At 43.5% G+C, this 19,561-nt stretch overlaps 2 protein-coding genes across 2 annotated transcripts in view; one reads left to right on the forward strand and one right to left on the reverse strand.

The window, feature by feature from the left end:
* Positions 1-7,574, forward strand: part of LOC128503844 (E3 SUMO-protein ligase ZBED1-like) — a 32,972-nt gene extending 25,398 nt beyond the window's left edge. Inside the window, exons 3-4 of the mRNA XM_053474039.1 lie at positions 5,563-5,807; positions 5,921-7,574. Coding sequence (XP_053330014.1) covers positions 5,563-5,807; positions 5,921-7,574 — 1,899 coding nt within the window. The remainder of the gene's footprint in view (positions 1-5,562; positions 5,808-5,920) is intronic.
* The window catches only part of STAG2 (stromal antigen 2), a 43,038-nt gene that overhangs the window by 18,458 nt on the left and 5,019 nt on the right, over positions 1-19,561 (reverse strand). The window contains exons 2-7 of the mRNA XM_053473009.1: positions 3,005-3,141; positions 2,487-2,543; positions 1,772-1,850; positions 1,423-1,563; positions 595-691; positions 204-280 (exon numbers count right to left, since the gene is read on the reverse strand). Of these exons, the coding sequence (XP_053328984.1) occupies positions 204-280; positions 595-691; positions 1,423-1,563; positions 1,772-1,850; positions 2,487-2,543; positions 3,005-3,048 (495 nt within the window). The 5' untranslated portion in view covers positions 3,049-3,141. The remainder of the gene's footprint in view (positions 1-203; positions 281-594; positions 692-1,422; positions 1,564-1,771; positions 1,851-2,486; positions 2,544-3,004; positions 3,142-19,561) is intronic.

Here is a 19,561-nt window from a genome sequence, read left to right on the forward strand (position 1 = left end):
AATAAAATGTTACTTTAACAAAAGCTAATGAGAACCAGAAACGTTTACTTTACTAACAGAGCGAATGCGTCCTATAATCTGCTTTAAGACTTTACCACCATATGCGTATTTCCACTTATGCAACAAAGGGCTTTGTACTTTATTTCTGGAAATTAACATCATACGACGTATGAGCATTTATTGTCGCACAAAAAAGATAGTACCTCATCAAATTCTTCCGTCATTCTTCTTATTATTTCAGAATTTTGCATATGGCGGAACATCTCCCCAGTCACAACACCTGTAAGTTAACACAAAGTTTAAATAAAATTCATACAAGAACTTACAAATACTACAGAAGCTATACATTTCAGCAAGAGAGTTACAGGCCAAATCCAGTGCAGACAAAACAAGGGGAAAAGCTGCTTTTAATTAAAATGCGTGAACCTTGGGGTTTACAAAAAATTTCTGTAAATACTTTTGCTCTGTGTATACAAATCTAGCCCCGACAATTACTGCTCTTTTACACATTAAAGGTATCCAAAGGATGGACCCAACTGAGGGAACAAACAATATACTGTAGTATATAAATAAACCCACAGCTATAAGAATTACCTTTGCATCCTGAACACTGAATGAAGAAGTTGATGAGATCGAGTAGTGCTACATCCTTATTGTGTTTATACGCTTCTATCCAATCATCAACAACAGACTAAAACAAAAATATAAAATAATCAGTATTTTATTGGAGAATCGCTTGAAAATCAAGAATCAAATAGTACCAGTACCTAAGAAAAAACACATGTTCTGTGCAATGCTAATAAGGACAACAAAAGAGAGGGGCATTAGAGTATTTTTTCTGAGGAAGGCAGGCGATCTCGGGTCAGACTTCATCTAGAAATATGTACATTCTGAAGACCCCATCACCAGTGGGATATCGACAGTACGGAGAGAGTTAAGAAGAGGGCTACTAAAATGATGAATGCATCCTACTTAAGTCCATGACAACAACAACAACAAAAAAAAGTCTGGACAGTTCCCTTTAAAAATGAAATCTTACCGAATTAAGAATATTATGTCTATAGCAGAATGTTTTAATCCACCGCTCAAATAGTGTAATACACTCACAAATAAGCAATAAGGCTACAAAGACTTAAGGATGTGAAATAACAATGGTACCATGGGGATAATTTTGGATAAAACATAGGATAAATCTACAATCTTTCAGACAAGCCATGCCACCTACAAAACAAATCAACAAGCTTTAAAAGTAACATTTTAGAATGTCTCTATATAAATCACTCGTGACATAAGATACAAAGAACTAGTATCTTTAGCTGCATAGTTATTGATTTAATAGTTAATTTCGTAAATAGATTTCATTGTGTCAGATCTATCGTATTAATTAATGTGTTTAAAAGTTACTGCAGTCTGTTGCTTTACCTGCATTGCACTTTTGCCCATCTTCACCACTTCGAAGAGCATCATGTTCTCTACTCCGTTTTGTTGATGATGTCCATTCATCCAATTAGGGCCACCACCCTTCATGCCTTTGCCTTTTTCTACAGGACCTTTCTTTCCTTTCTGCCATTGTAAAAACAGGAAATGACCTTGTAAATTATCAACACAATATACTGCCCTCAACCAGTCGACAGTTGCTTGTTTTCCCCGTCCAAGTTCGCAACTACTTTTCTCGAGTAGTACAATAACATTAACTTGGTTACAAAGATCAGCGAGCACTGCGCATTTGGGTGAGCTGAAACGGTATCAGTGCTTCTACAATGAAGCATACCTTTCCTTTTCCTTGCTTTGGAATTTTTCCTTCAGTGTCATCAAAGTCAGTATCTGACGAGAAGTGCGTCTCTGTGTCTCTGAAATGGAAAAACAAACGGCGTTACAAGGTTTTGGTATTCAAGAGGATATTTAAAATTGCCACAGAACAGCTTAACAATGAATGGTACATAAGTGCAAAGCTTTGCAGTCACATTCTTTTGTGAATGCTAATATTAGCTATATTAGCTAATTTTGCTAATATATTAGAGCAGGTCTAAGCTGTGGGGGAGCTATTGAGGTTTGAGGGGCAAAGCAAACCAGATATTCATAAAGCCAGGAAAGAGTATTTTTTAAGCTTTTTAACACGGCCTTCTGCTTTTTGGGACTTGTCGAGTATTTATAAAATGAGAAATAGTTACATATTTTTAAAGTGAACATGAGGAAATGTTGGGGCAAAAATGTTCTGGTTCATGCAAACCATTGGAATCTGCAGGTTACGTCTATTTAAAGTAAATAACTATAATGAGAAAATGTCATGTTTGCTAAAACAAAGGGCGTACGTGGCAGATATTGTCTTCTTTTGATTACTTAAAAATCAAAAGAAGTTGAAAAAGTCCCAGCAAGAACATGTATTGGTCATAAAACTGCAAAACTAAGGAACCAAAGCATGAAACAACAAGGTTTTTTATTTGTTTAAATAATTTTGCCATTACAGAGGCTTGATATAGTCATACCTTGGTCCAGCATTGCAGGAAAGTGGGCCCATATCATGGAGAGATGGATCTAGGGGTCTGAAAAAAATAAAAATAAATAAATCATTACTATAATAATAAATCATTACTATACAATACTATTAAATACAACCATGCATTACATTTTAAAATATTCTGCCATAAATGAGAAAATTAGTATCTAATTCTTTGTGTCTTTAAATAATTAGGCTGCACGGACAAAATATATGAAAAAAAAAACAACAACAAAAGATTAGGATAAAAACAACAGTTTTGTGAGTACTGCTAAATTAAGCAGAGTTCTAAGTCCTGTGACAGGGACCGGTTCACTACCGAGTACCAGAATGAGGAGGAACGCGGAGGACAAAGTTTACAATTGATTTACAATCCAACGGCAAAAAGAAGAAGGGATATGTGGAAAACAGAATTCACAAACACAAAGGGGTAGATAATATAATTGTGCGCTATTGTGTGTGACAAAAGTCAAATGCTTTTTCCAAAAGAAGTGCTTTATTGCTTACTGGAGGAGGTTGAAGTCAGTTGGTATTTCTGGAGCTGCTATCATTTCTTTATCATCTTCTGGTAAACCAACGTCCCTGGAATAATTTTTTCATAAGCCTTTTGCTTGAAATACTCAATCCCAACGACCAGAAAGCTTCTGTTAAGGAAAAAAACCATTTTAAGTAACAAGAGACGCACAGGACGGTGTCGGTGGCCGATTCCTTGTGGGTTTTTGCTGTAGATTCTGTTGATTGAAACGATACGGGTTGGGGGGGGCTCAGTTAAGGAGTTTCTAATAAATTTGTTAACCTAGTTTTATCCTTTTGTGTTAAAGATGGAAGAACCCAAAATGGAGAAGGTGATGACACACGTTTCCGCAACGTCCCGGTTTTTTGAACCGCTCTTGATATAGAACGGAATATTTCCTGTGTGTTTTTTGGGAATGATTTCCATGTATTTGATGTGTCATCTGAATAAACAGATTTAGAAAAAAAAGCCCCCAAAACTATCTCTTTACTTAAGTATTTACAATTAAATATTTCGCATGGTTATCTCACATCACACAATAAACATCACATGACTTTATATTGCTTTGTGTGAACCGAACTCCGGCATTAGATTCCTCACATTGTTTGAATTTGGATTTAGTGGCGTGTTAAGAATGCGTTCTTCTCGTAGGCAGTTACAAGATATTATAGTTCTTTAAGATCACAAGGTGGAGCTCTAGCCTAAGGCGAACCGAAGGAAAGGAAGGCTGTTGTTGACCCAGAGCTTGACACACTTATTACTCCCGTGGTATTCTTTTCATATCGAAACAATTAGGTTACATTTTTTCTATAATGTGTCAGAATTTAATTGAGAACATGTTTTAAACACACATATATATATATATATATATATATATATATATATATATATATATTAGAGCTGAAACAACGAATCGATAAAATCGATAATAATCGATAACGGAAATCATCGATAATGATTTCCGTTATCGATTAATCGAGCGATCGATTCGTCGTTGGAGGCTCCTTTTACTTACCTCCGCCAGCGTTCCCCGCTTCTGCTCCACGCTCTGCAGTCTCCGCCTTCTTCAAGCTACGTGACGACGGATGTGACGCGCGTCTACTAGCAAGTTGGAAGTGGAACAAGTTCGTAGCGGAGGTAAGTACTCTTTGTCTATTGTCTGTGCGAATGTTTATGTGCGAGACTGGGTGCGCGGCAGAGTGTGTGTGTGTGTGTGTGTGTGTGTGTGCGCGTGTGTGCGTGTGTGCGTGTGTGCGTGCGTGCGGCAGAGTGAGTGGGGGGGTGCGCTGCACAGTGATTCGGGGGGTGCGCTGCACAGTGGGGGGGTGCGCTGCACAGTGGGGGGGGTGCGCTGCACAGTGGGGGGTCCGCGGCACAGGGGGTGGGGGGTCCGCGGCACAGGGGGTGGGGGGGCAGGGGTTATGCAGGGCAGGATGTGAGTGCAGGGCAGAGTGGGGCCAGGAGACTGGATGCAGGTCAGAGTGGGGGTGGGAGGGCAGGGTGGCAGACTGGGTGCAGAGCAGAGTGGGGGTTGGGATGCAGGGCAGGGTGTGAGACTGGGTGCAGAGTAGAGTGGGGGTGGGGGGGCAGGGCAGGGTGTGAGACTGGGTGCAGGGCAGAGTGGGGATGCAGGGCAGGCTGTGAGACTGGGTGCAGGGCAGAGTAGGGGTGGGAGGGCAGGGTGGCAGACTGGGTGCAGAGCAGAGTGGGGGTTGGGATGCAGGGCAGGGTGTGAGACTGGGTGCAGGGCAGAGTGGGGGTGGGGGGGCAGGGCAGGGTGTGAGACTGGGTGCAGAGCAGAGTGGGGATGCAGGGCAGGCTGTGAGACTGGGTGCAGGGCAGGCTGTGAGACTGGGTGCAGGGCAGGGCAGGGTGTGAGACTGGGTGCAGGGCAGGGTGTGAGACTGGGTGCAGGGCAGAGTGGGGGTGGGAGGGCAGGGTGGCAGACTGGGTGCAGAGCAGAGTGGGGGTTGGGATGCAGGGCAGGGTGTGAGACTGGGTGCAGGGCAGAGTGGGGGTGGGGGGGCAGGGCAGGGTGTGAGACTGGGTGCAGAGCAGAGTGGGGATGCAGGGCAGGCTGTGAGACTGGGTGCAGGGCAGGCTGTGAGACTGGGTGCAGGGCAGGGCAGGGTGTGAGACTGGGTGCAGGGCAGGGTGTGAGACTGGGTGCAGGGCAGAGTGGGGGTGGGAGGGCAGGGTGGCAGACTGGGTGCAGAGCAGAGTGGGGATGCAGGGCAGGCTGTGAGACTGGGTGCAGGGCAGAGTGAGGGTGGGGATGCAGGGCAGAGTGAGGGTGGGGGCACAGTGCAAAGGGGTGGGGGCACAATGCAAACGTGTGCGCTGGGTGCAAACGTGTGCGCTGGGTGCAAACGTGTGCGCTGGGTGCAAACGTGTGCGCTGGGTGCAAACGTGTGCGCTGGGTGCAAGCTTGTGCGCTGGGTGCAAACTTGTGTGCTGGGTGCAGGGGAAAGTGCTGGGGCAAGTGCAAATATGGGTGCTGGGAAAACTACACTGCAATAATATTTACACCAAACTTATTTTTGTATTCTAGCTGCAAAGAACACCGTACTTTATAATAAAAATGGCTGAGGATTCTGGCAAGGCAACCGCTGAAAAAAGTGTGCGGCCCAAGTACTCTAAGGCATGGGAGCATTTTACTTTAAATGCTGCAAAGAAGGTTGTAACCTGTAACCTATGCAAAATGGAGCTTGTGTGGCACGGAAGCACAACCGTGATGAACCAGCACATGAAAAGGAAACATGTGGGCTTCACGGAGGAAGGTGAAACATCAGGACGGTACGTTAAACCCAAATGATAAATTGAGTTACACAGAAATAGTTTTTTCTGCATTCCACTACCAATCATATAATCTATAAATCTATTAATTAATATATTTTTTTTACTTTCAGGAAGAAACAGCGTACCATGACAGATTTTGTGCAACGAAATCCCCAGTGCACTCCACAACAAGCAAAGCTTATAACCAATTCCATTCTGAAAATGCTGGTCACTGACATGCGACCACTATCCATGGTTGAAGACCAAGGATTCCAAAGCATGGTCAGTGTACTAAACCCCGGATATACTCTTCCCTCAAGAACTCATTTCACCAAACTAGTGGAGAGGAAGTACCAAGAGGCATTTCAGAATGTGAAGGATGCCATCAGCGCTAATGACTGCAGAATTGCTTTTACAGCAGATATTTGGACAAGTGTAGCTACTGAGGCTTACCTTGGCATTACATGCCACTATATAGGGGATGACTGGAAGCTGTCTTCTCTCTGTCTCACTACAATGCCTGTTGAAGACAGACATACAGCTGCAAACATCGCAGAATGGATAGAGGAGGTCGCCGCAAAGTTCGAGATTCCAGATAAAAAAATAATTGCCATTGTACATGACAGTGGTGCAAATATTGTGGCTGCTGTAAAAATCCTAGAGGACAAGCATGGGTGGGCCAGTATTCGCTGCACTGGCCACACATTACAGCTGGTGATCAATGCTGCGTTAAAGCACTCTGGAATTCAAAGAGCTGTTGGTGCTGCAAGAGGACTTGTTGAGCATTTTAAAAAAAGTGAGCTAGCCAGCACTAAGTTAAAGGAAAAACAGAAGCAGATGGGTACGCCAGAGCACAAACTTCTTCAGGATGTAAGTACTAGATGGAATAGCACTTACTATATGGTCGACAGACTTATTGAACAAAGGTGGCCCGTAACTGCCACTCTGTCTGACCCATCTGTTACTCAAAGGGGCAAACATTATTTGGAGTTAAAGCCAGAACAGTGGAATCTTCTTGAAGAACTTTCAACCGCACTTAAGCCTTTTGAATGCGCCACTGTATTCATGAGTGGCCAAGAATATGTAACTGTATCTTCCATGCCTGCACTTGTGAAGGGGCTGTTAAGGTCCAATGAGGTTGCCTGTTTTGAATCATCTCCCCTGAAGAGCTTCCAAGCCACAGTAAAAGACCAGCTTCAAAGCAGATGGAAGGGGATCCTTTTTGAAGACATCCCAAACATTGTTGTTGTTTCCTCTGCCCTGGATCCACGATTTAGGAGACTGAAGTTTTTAACACCAGAGCAAATTATAAGTGTACAGGCAAAAGTGCAGACAGAGGCGCTGACTGTAAAAAGGATGATGTTGCAGCAGGAAACAACCTCTTCGCCTGTAGCGACAGTTGACGTGCCCTCAACATCTGCTGCTTCTCTACTTGACTCACTCCTTGAGTCTGGGGGCAGCAGTGAAGAGGAGACTAGAGAGGGGAAACTTGAGGAGGAGGATATTCATACTCAAGTACAAAATGAGGTCCAGTCTTATTTTGCAGAGAGGCCCCTTGCCAAGGAGAGAAACCCTTTGAATTGGTGGAACACCAACCAACATAAATATCCTACCTTGGCAAAACTGGCAAAATCCTACTTGTGCATCCCAGGCACCTCCACTCCATCAGAGCGCCTCTTCTCTGCTGCAGGCAACATTGCTTGCAAAAAGAGAGCCTGCCTCAGCCCTGAGCATGTGGACATGTTGACATTTTTGCATTCTAATGCAAAGTTTCTTGAACAGTAATAGTCCACCTATTTTCAGAATGTTTGGGATTATTTTGTTTCATAAATATTGTGTTTGGGTTGTTGTATTTTGACAACATAACAAAATACGAATGTTAATGTAAATTTTAAGTTGTTTTTTAACATCCAGTTCATTAAATTCTTTTAAATAAACGAAAAATTTGCATATTGTTTTTTTTATCCGATTAATCGATTAATCGAAAAAATAATCGGCCGATTAATCGATTATTAAAATAATCGTTAGTTGCAGCCCTAATATATATATATATATATATATATATATATTACACACACAATACACATTCACTGTAATACATTTCTATGATAAATGTAAAACAATGAAACCAAGAAAAGCACGAGAGGATGAAAAATAGTAAAAGGGTGGAATAAACTGGTTAATACATCTACCATGTAAGCGCAGCAAAATACGTCTAGGGTAATTGTTGCGCTGATCGATAGAAATAAGATAAAGAGAACCAGTGGCTACATTGATTTGAAAATACTTGCTGCTGATGTGAACTATAATTGTAAAATTATACAAAAAAATATATTTAATGTTTTACGATTAACAGGATCATTCATGTAGACAGAAAATGATGGTTTCCAAATATGAAACTAGCTAATCAAATCCAGTATTATAGCAGTAGCCGCCAATCCATAATCATTTCTGAACCAACACATTTCCATCACTTTATAAAGTACCGCATTTGCTCAATTATAAGACGACCCCCAAAATGTGACTATTAATTTAGGAAAATTACCATATGGGGGAAAAAAGTTTTACTAGTAAATATTAATTCATGTTATGCACATCTGCCCCATGACTTGCTGCTCTGCCGCCCAGAAATGCCTTATACCCCACCTATATGCCCTAGAAGCCCCGGCGGAGGTTGTCCACGGGCTTTTAATGAGCACAAAGCGGTGTATGCAGCAAAGCAAGAGTCTATATACATATATATTATAAACATACATACATACATATATATATACATACATACATAAATACATACACACCTACACACACTATAAGTCCAAATAACTAAAATGTACACCCCCCCCTTTGCAAATGCATTGGGGTGCATCCTGCAGAACCTGGCAATGAATGCTTGTGATTTCAATTTGTTAAATATTCAGCATTTTTACTTTAAATAATATTCATAAACAAACTTAGCTAAAAATGCAAATGAGGTATGGAGAAATAGGTACGTTCTGCACGACTGTATTTGGAAACTGCTTTAAACCAGACTATGAGCGTCCAGGATTAAAATATAGCTCACATCCGGACAATAAACGCTTCTGTGTGTTACCCACCATATATTTCACTTTTTTTGAAACAATTGCGACTATTTGGATTCCATTAAATAACACATTTTCTAAACAAACATGAATTGCAAGCAAAACTGTAATGGCTCTTGAATGAGCGATATTATCATCTCCAGCAGGGGGTAATCTTGTTACCATGTGAAGGTAAACGCCACTCCGCTTGCTACTTGTGCCTCTAGCCTTTGTATTCAGAACATGATCTGGCATTTCCTTTATGGTGTATAACATGGCCCGGCTTAACAAACCCCAGGAGCCTGGTAGCCATGGCTACAGAAATGTGACTGGTGAGTTTTTCACAGAGAAGTCTAGACTCATTCATCTTTTACTGCATCACTACAAAAACTAACAAAACAGCAACCACCAGAAAATCTAATGTATGTTTAACATGAATAGTGAAAATTATACAAAATTTAGAAGATTTTATTTTTTTGGGAGCCAGGAACCAACACATCAAGAAGGGTCAAAAAGTTAGCTGTCAGCAGCAACTTTCTAAGAGACCAAGGACCGATTACGGGCTTTGCCTCTACGTCAGAAGAAATGGGCAAAGTAGAAGCCATACATTTTATTAATTATAGCATCAATAATGACTTAAAAACAATTTCACTATGTTCAATATAAACACACGTGGGTCATTATATATTATGGGTATCCATGGTGTCCTAGCAGTTAAAGGTCTGTAAATGTTAGGTTTTATGCCGAGTGAAAAGACCTGTTTCTTATGCAGATTCTAAAACTATTTTAGTATTCAAAAGTAGAGCTGAAACAACGAATCGATAAAATCGATAATAATCGATAACGGAAATCATCGATAACGATTTCCGTTATCGATTAATCGAGTGATCGATTCGTCGTTGGAGCACTAGGCTCCTTTTACTTACCTCCGCCAGCGTTCCCCGCTTCTGCTCCACGCTCTGCAGTCTCCGCCTTCTAGCTACGTGACGGATGTGACGCGCTTCAATCGAGTTCAATAAAGTTTTAAAAGTTTGAAGTGGAACGAGTCCGTAGCGGAGGTAAGTATTCTTTATGTCTATGTGCGAATCGCTCTGTGCGAGTGGCTCCATTCGCACAGAGCGAATCGCTCTGTGCGAGTGGCTCCATTCGCACAGAGCGAATCGCTCTGTGCGAGTGGCTCCATTCGCACAGAGCGAATCGCTCTGTGCGAGTGGCTCCATTCGAACAGAGCGAATCGCTCTGTGCGAGTGGCTCCATTCGCACAGAGCGATTCGCTCTGTGCGAGTGGCTCCATTCGCACAGAGCGATTCGCTCTGTGCGAGTGGCTCCATTCGCACAGAGCGATTCGCTCTGTGCGAGTGGCTCCATTCGCACAGAGCGATTCGCTCTGTGCGAATGGAGCCACTCGCACAGAGCGAATCGCTCTGTGCGAATGGAGCCACTCGCACAGAGCGATTCGCTCTGTGCGAATGGAGCCACTCGCACAGAGCGACTCCATTCGCACAGAGCGATTCGCGGGGGTGGGGGTCCACGGCGGGGTGGGGGTCCACGGCGGGGTGGGGGTGGGGTTTCAGGGCAGGGTGTGAGTGTGGGTGCAGGGGAGAGTGGGGGTGCAGGGCAGAGTGGGGGTGGGGGGGCAGGCCAGGGTAGGAGACTGGGTGCAGGGCAGAGTGGGGGTGGGGATGCAGGGCAGGAGACTGGGTGCAGGGCAGAGTGGGGGTGGGGATGCAGGGTGTGAGTGTGGGTGCAGGGCAGAGTGGGGGTGGGGGGGTTAGGGCAGAGTGGGGGTGGGGGGGTTAGGGCAGAGTGGGGGTGGGGGGGTTAGGGCAGAGTGGGAGACTGGGTGCAGGGCAGAGTGGGAGACTGGGTGCAGGGCAGAGTGGGGGTGGGGGGGCAGGGCAGAGTGGGGGTGGGGGGCAGGGCAGGGTGTGGGTGCAGGGCAGAATGTGGGGGCAGGGCTGGGTGCAGGGCAGAGTTGGAGACTGGGTGCAGGGGCACAGTGCAAAGTGCTGGGTGCAAAGTGCCAGGGCTGGGTGCAAAGTGCCGGGTGCAAAGTGCCAGGGCTGGGGCAAAGTGCTGACTGCAAAGTGCTGGGTGCAAAGTGCCAGGGCTGGGTGCAAAGTGCTGGGTGCAAAGTGCTGGGTGCAAAGTGCCAGGGCTGGGGCAAAGTGCTGGGTGCAAAGTGCCAGTGCTGGGTGCAAAGTGCTGGGTGCAAAGTGCCAGGGCTGGGGCACAGTGTTGGGTGCAAAGTGCTGAGTGCTGGGTGCAAAGTGCCAGGGCTGGGTGCAAAGTGCAAGGGCTGGATGCAAAGTGCTGGGTGCAAAGTGCTGGGTGCAAAGTGCATAAATATTGTGTGGGTTCTTGTACTTTGAAAATATTGTTTTTTATTACATCATAACAAAATAAGAATGTTAATGTAAATTTTAAGTTGTTTTTTAACATCCAGTTCATTAAATTCTTTTAAATAAACGAAAAATTTGCATATTGTTTTTTTTTATCCGATTAATCGATTAATCGAAAAAATAATCGGCCGATTAATCGATTATTAAAATAATCGTTAGTTGCAGCCCTATTCAAAAGCATTAAATTAACTAGGAAATACAGCTAACAGATGTATAAAATGCTTTCCGGTCTGACATGCGTTCTTACACAAGGCGTTTTCTCACACAAAATGTATTTTCCAGCAACAAAATTCAATTAAATAAAGCAATATGGTAATTCCTGCACAGAACAAACAAAAACTAACCATGACTGTCATCACTGAATGAAAACTGCCCCGTGCTTCCTTACAGCAAAAAAAAAAAAAAAAAAAAAGCTTTTAAATCTAGGTCAGCTACTTCAAAAGCAAAAAAAACACATATTTAGAATTCATGGCTTACAAGAATAGCAGCCGAGCGCATTAACCAGGATGCTTCACACTTCCAGGCGCAGATATGCCATGGCGATAGATTCCACTAATAAGAGTCATATGGAAGCCAAACAAGATATTTATCTATGTAATGTTTATAGACATCACAGATTTGCACTATATACAGGGCTGTATACTTTTAGACAGGAACTTGAATGTGGTCTGAAATATGATGATGATAAACAAACAAGCACAATGTATTCAGTCTGACGCGGTATCGGTTTGGGCTGGATCTCCGGGACTGGGGTCAGACCAAACTATACAGATTTTACAACCGAGCTCCTATTCAAACTGAAACACCGGCCTCAAACTCCAAACAAGCTTTACTTTAACAGTAACTGTCTATTATGATATTTACAAGAAAAAAGCAAACAGTCCTTATAAAAACGTAGATTTTGATGGCAGATCGGAAGCGTTCAGCTCATCTCGCTCATGTCTCCGTCACCCAGCCGCAGCAAACCGTACCGTGTCTCCGCCACCCAGCCGCAGCAAACCGTACCGTGTCTCCGTCACCCAGCCGCAGCAAACCGTACCGTGTCTCCATCACCCAGCCGCAGCAAACCGTACCGTGTCTCCGTCACCCAGCCGCAGCAAACCGCACCGTGTCTCCATCACCCAGCCGCAGCAAACCGTACCGTGTCTCCGTCACCCAGCCGCAGCAAACCGCACCGTGTCTCCGTCACCCGGCCGCAGCAAACCGTACCGTGTCTCCGTCACCCAGCCGCAGCAAACCGCACCGTGTCTCCGTCACCCAGCCGCAGCAAACCGTACCGTGTCTCCGTCACCCAGCCGCAGCAAACCGCACCGTGTCTCCGTCACCCAGCCGCAGCAAACCGTACCGTGTCTCCATCACCCAGCCACAGCAAACCGTACCGTGTCTCCGTCAGGCAGCCGCAGCAAACCGTACCGTGTCTCCATCACCCAGCCGCAGCAAACCGTACCGTGTCTCCGTCACCCAGCCGCAGCAAACCGTACCGTGTCTCCGTCAGCCAGCCACAGCAAACCGTACCGTGTCTCCATCACCCAGCCGCAGCAAACCGTACCGTGTCTCCGTCAGCCAGCCGCAGCAAACCGTACCGTGTCTCCGTCAGCCAGCCGCAGCAAACCGCACCGTGTCTCCGTCACCCAGCCGCAGCAAACCGTACCGTGTCTCCATCACCCAGCCGCAGCAAACCGTACCGTGTCTCCATCACCCAGCCGCAGCAAACCGTACCGTGTCTCCGTCACCCAGCCGCAGCAAACCGTACCGTGTCTCCCTCACCCAGCCGCAGCAAACCGTACCGTGTCTCCCTCACCCAGCCGCAGCAAACCGTACCGTGTCTCCCTCACCCAGCCGCAGCAAACCGTACCGTGTCTCCGTCAGGCAGCCGCAGCAAACCGTACCGCGTCTCCGCCAGGCAGCCGCAGCAAACCGTACCGTGTCTCCGTCAGCCAGCCGGACACTGACTGATTAAAGTATATGGATTACTCAGCTCCATAAAGAATGAGTGGTGTTTGAGTAGGGAAAGTCACCTAAACTATCACGGCTAACAATGACAGCCTCCAGACTGTATATTTTTGGCAATTATAAGATACATTACTATATACAGCACTATTTCCAAAACAGAAAAAAATCCCTTAATACATTAAAATGTTTCAAGTATGATTTTTTCATGTTTAGTATGCCCACTTGTCAAAAAATCCTAAACAAGATATCCTATTGTTCTAAATGTAAATGTCTCTAGCAGACCAAATATACCCAAAAAGCCAGGATTATATTTTTTTTTTTGGAAAACGGAAGGTTCCAGCTTAACAGTAGGATGCTAGAACATATGAATGCAAAAAGAAATACACAGAAGCCAAGGCACCAGGGATAAACTATACGACCAAAGGTATGTGGTCACCCTTCCTGATTATAGGGTTTTAAACGTTTCAGGCACGCCTTTTGCCGACAGGATATAAAATCAAGCATTTAGGCCGCTCAGTCACACATGACAGTAATATGATGCCATCTTTACAAGTCAATTCGGGAAATTTCTGCAATACTAAATCTACGTGAGTCTGTTGTAAACGCTATTATTGTGAAGCTGACGCGTCTAGGGAGCAACAGCTCAGCCACAGGGCTGCAGAGACCTGAAGCATGCAAAAATCACCTGTCCTTTGTAGGCTCTCACTATAAAAGTTCCAAATGGTCTCTGAAAGCAACATAAGCACAAGCACTGTGTGTATCGGGAGCTTCATGAAATGGGTTTCTATGGCCGAGCAGCTGCACACAAGCTGAAGATCACTTTGCACGATGCCAGGCGTCTGTGTAAAGCACACCGACAATGGCCTCTGGAGCAGAGAAAGTGTGTTCTCTGGAGTGATGAATCAAACTTCAGTATCTGGAAGTCTGATGGACGAATCTGGGTTTGGAAGATGCCAGTGAAACACTACCAGAATGCATAACACCTGCTGTAAAGTTAGGTAGAGGAGGAATAATGATATGGGGCTGGCTGTGGGGGAGAGCCCTGACCCTAACCTCAGGTAACACGGTTGGGATGTATTGGAACGCTGCTTGTGCGCCAGGCCTGCTCATCATACATCAGTATCTGTCCTCGCAAATGCCCTTTTGGCTGAATGGGCACAAATTCTTACACATACTCAGGGGGGGACTCCACATCAATGCCCATGGTTTTGGCAAGAGGATGCTTGAGAAGTTCATGATGGTCATGTGACCACACACTATTGGTGTACATATAGTGTACAATCTCAAGGGCCATGGCCAAAGCCTGATAGTGTGCATGCAGCCTTCAATCAAAGCTGAATAATAACGCTCCTAACATTTTTAAAGGTGGAAACTCTACGCCACTAAAATCTTAACCTGGAGACATTTAAATGCTACGGTTTTTTCCAAGAATGAGAAACAATCTGGATTAAGAAACAGAATTATAATCAGATTGTTTTCAACACAGGATCTATGTTGGTTAGATTAGTTTTCTGTGACTTCCTGTTACATCAGGATATGCAGATACCCGTACCAATACAGTTCCCATTCTAACCAGGCTACTACCATTTAGCACTAACTTCTCATGCAAGGTTATTTTTATGCCATCACAAGGGACGTCACCAATAAATGTTATCACATTCTTTACCCGCAGAGCCCATAATAAACTTCATTTATACAATTCCCCTCATATCCATTTTATAGAGCAGGGCCGAGTATAAACGAGCATTTTGGCAACAAATATTGCCAAGTCTGGCTTTACACTGTGGGATTTATTTACTAAAGGAAGAGTTGAAGTTTTAATTCCCTCGCCAGGTTCCTCTAGCTAGAAGGTCTGAACCACCCCTGCATAATGCATAATTTAGTGGGTGGACGGACTCCAGAGAAACCTCACTGATTTAACTACGTGTTGCGCAAGGCCATAAAAGCTCTTCACGCAGCAGAACCTCGCATGTCTCAGAACCTTTACTACAATATAAGCTGTGAAGGACCATCTCCGATTAGCTACTGCTGCAATATGACCTTGGCCGGACCTGTATAATATATAATGAAATCAGTAAGATGTTTTTTATCAAAGCCTCTTGAGTCGTTAAATGATGCATTATACAAGACAGGCCATCCTTGTTGGAGAGACCGGATATTGTTGGCTCTTCATAATGAATTGTAAAGTCAAGGAGACTCCCCTGTCAACTCTCCCTTTGGAGAATAAATCCCAACCTAAGCTGTTGACGTTACAAAAATGTATATTTAATCACGGACTATACTTTGGGCAGGGAGTCTATGAAAAATGAGAAGAAACATTTTATACTTTATCCCCATAAAAGTCTTTGCATCTTGAATGTTAAACTGTAAATGTGATTTTCATATGATTTTCTACAGATTAAAGAACATGGAAGCAGCAAAACAATCGTTTGGATCCATGTAAAGCAAACCGATCCTGAGTAATGCACACAATACTCACTGCTACTCGTTTACCAATCAGGCAACCTGCGCTCTGTGCTCCAAAGTGCAGCGATGTGTTTTGTTTGTCTTTTCAACACTCAGGATTACAACTTAGATCTCCATTCAAAATATTGTTAGTGTGACAAGATTTGAATGGCCTTAATCAGCCTTAAGAGATCTACCCTCAGTCATGGCAAATGAATCCCACGATCTAAAGAAACCCAGAGGTAAATACTATTTTACTCCAGTCACTACTCTTTCACAAATACCATAAACGCAGTTTGGAAAGTGGGCGAATGAAACAATAATCTTCAAGAATAACCTGCAATTTTATTTAAGGGAAAACATCACTAGAATGAAAGAAAAAAAAACACATTCCAATGTAAGCAAATTACCGGTAACTTTTATTTATTAATTTATTTTTTACAAACAGTAACTACCACTGAGAACCAATAAATTAGACATTTGAAAGTCCCTCTGCATTCATTAACCAATAAAATTCTTCCTGTGTGACTTGGTCCTTGTGACAACAGAGTGAAAATAAGAAATAAAGCTCAGCACCTTCATCATGACAGTTTCTGCAGAGTAATTAGACATGATGTATGCATACTCCGGGTTGTGGGGGCAGTGTTTAGACCCACTCCTCGCCTATTTCTGCTGCCATCCCATACAAGTGTAGCGTGTTTCACTAGCACCGGCCACAAAGGTCACCAGACAGCCCCCCCCCACCAAAAAAGAGAGGGGTATCAGACAGATTCCCCACCTGATTGGCTACTTCAAGCCGGCAGGAATGGTGTGAAAAACAGGAGCACCGGTTTTAACAGGCTGTATAATGCATATTAAATTACTTAAGAGGACTTTTGTGTGCATCGGATCCGTTTTATCTGAAATGCACATTTTAGTAGAATATAAGATACGTTGCCGATTCAGAATGACAGAACAATGTCAGATCTAGGTAAACATAAGTGGATATTGAACTCCTGGGGAGTCTGTATGCTTTAATGTATATTTGTTATATGTTTGTTAATGGCCTCATTTAAATAGTACAGCGTCGCGTACTTAATAAAAAATAATAATGCTAACAGCTTAGCCACTTATAAAAGTACGGAGAAATCTAAAACGTAGAACTATTGAGTGGGTCTGCCAACACCTGCAGAGTGTTACTATTTGTATTAATAAAGTAATAATTTATTCTTTCTAATGCTGTTCTTGTTCTGTTGACAGGTATATTATTTTGAGATTTCTGCTTGGGCTCCATAAATGCAGGAAAACACTTTTGGGTATTCTGTCCCTGGGTTTTTCAAACACACGTCCATGAAATTTCTGAGGCTGGGGTGGGGGCTGGTAATGTAACTGGTATAGAATGTGTAACCCTGATTTCCCATTGCTTTGAAATGTCAACTGAAAGAGTGAAAAATAAATCAAAGCACTTTTATGCAGAATTTAAGAACCAGAACATTTTAAGGAGTAACATAAAACAAAGGGGCAGTCGGGCCATCAGCCATTCTGGAGAATCCCCCTAACGCGATTTACCTTTCCCCAGCCCCAGATAAATGTCCTGCGGGAGATACGATCGACCGAATGCTTCTGCCTACACAGGTTTAGATCTCCGTTCCCATGCTGAAAGTGCTCCTATTGATTTTAATAGGAACACTTTGGTGCCGCGCGACAGCTTCAAACAGCCAATCACTGGAAAGAAATGTCAGATCATGGAAGCAGGTGTCAGCTTTTGCCAGGTAAGTAGTTTATTTTTCAGTTTTTATCATTTGGAAGAACGCATATAAAATACTTACAGGGAAGGCAAAAAATCTAAGCGTAGTAACCTTGGGCACTGGAAAATACATTAAGAAAAAACGCTCATTCTGACGCAGCGGCTGCCTCTTAATATTTAAGAAACCATGAACGCTGAAACCATGAAAATGATGTAATAAATGTGTTGGACAAATAAAAGTACCCTTTAGTCATTATTCAGAGGCCAGTTTTCTCCAATAAGTTTTTGGGATGTTATTTTAGGATAGAGGTGAAATGTGTGCAGTGTTTTCGGATATACTTATAAGCCAAGCAAATGTGGTTACTCAGATAAAAATGTTGCCGTCTATCACAAGGCCATAACTCACCAGATGTATTATTTTAATAGTGGGAACATTTCTATGACAATGTGTTTTAAATTTAGAGCTGAACTATAATTTCCATCATGGTGTTTTTATTTATTTATTTATTTAAGTCAGCAGCAATATTTGCTGGCATTTATTTTATATCCCTTACAGAAGAGTAATGAATCAGTGTCCATAGCTTTTAATAGCCATTTTTGCAGCCATAACAATTTTCCTTCACCTTACCACTGCAAACGGTGCAATTCCCTCCATGTTTCAGCTAACCCTTTTTCTTTTTTATGAATGTTTTGTAGGGACCCGTTAGGCCTGAACTTTTTTAATGCTTGACAGGTCAGTAAAATGTAGGATAATTGAGAAGAGCCCAATCCAGCTCTCTACTGCGCATGCCTGGCCATGAAACCGATCTGTTGGAGCAGGTCACAGTTTAGGTTTGGCCTTAGCTTCCAGAAACATCGGTCCAGGCACGAGCCTCCTGCTACCGCCTACTCAGAACACAAAGCCACACTAGACCTGCATTACAAAGGCCTAGCATGTATATTTGTACATGGAGGGACAATAAATCATCTTGACTCCATCACTGGCTCCTCATAGTATACCTCAAAGTTCTTCTGGTTACCAAGTTTGAACTAGACTATGGTATTAGAAGCCAGGGCAAGGGTTAGTGCATTGATACGTTAGTACACCGTTAAACCTGTCTCTTGGACAGAGTACAGCTAATTATCCAGCTCATTAAAAGGGCAGTCCAGCCATTAAATGCATATAGCAGTTGAGAGGTCTCAGATTTTCATGGTGCTCCCCCTTGCACCTGTATGGGACAAAGCTGCAGAATTCACACTGAATGCAACCCCCCCACCCCCCGCGGTGCGGATGCATTCAGCAAACACATCCCCGGGCATGCGATCTGCTTCCGCACTGGCTCAGTGAACAAGCTCTCATTTTCACACCATTACTACACCGTCATTCAGTGGTCAGCCTACTGAGGATGCCTTCTACTGCAGCTCTGGAGCTGGAACTTCTCTCGAAAGCAAGCATTTTTATTTTGTAGGTTAAAATGAATGCATATGGAAATAAGTATTTCCATATTTATTTGTTGCTTAGGGCCCCCCTTTATGGCTAGATAACCCCCTTCAAGACCAAAGCTCTGTGAAGGAATCTCACCAGCTACTAGCCTGTACAGAGATGAATTTGATGAATTAGTACAAGAGCCATACCAAACAATACTTGTGTGCATGCGACTATTTACCCAAACTTCACGTAGCTACAAAAATTATACTTTTGTTAAAGGTGATGTTCCACTCAAACATTAGGTTTGGGGTTGACAAATGCTAGGAGAGGGCCTGCCATGGCAACCATGAAATGCTTCATGGCATCTAGGATTTAACTTCATAGACACACTGACTGACTCCAACTTTACGTTTGTATGCGTTGCGAGGAGGCAGATGCAGAGTTTCTGGCTCATACAGTTGCACAAAATATGTGTAGCAGATCTATCATTTTATTATTTCCTCTAAATGTTTAGTCATTGAGGACACAACCCTTAGCGTCTTGTGGCTATTTATGAAAGTGTCATAATGTGTGAATCCTGCTCACTCCATCCTGTCTAACATGTACAAGGTGTGCGTTTTCTTCATACATTTGCATATAACCAAAAAGAAAAAAAAGGGGGGCATTTAAATAGTTCATGTACAAGAAATTCTAGCATGTAAAAGCTATACGTATCTGCCTATCCCCCATAAATCAGGTGCTGCAGTTTTGTCTATTCTCCGCATTGATGAGAAAAGATG

The sequence above is a fragment of the Spea bombifrons genome, chromosome 8 (genome assembly GCF_027358695.1).
Source record: "Spea bombifrons isolate aSpeBom1 chromosome 8, aSpeBom1.2.pri, whole genome shotgun sequence".
NCBI lineage: Eukaryota > Metazoa > Chordata > Amphibia > Anura > Pelobatidae > Spea > Spea bombifrons.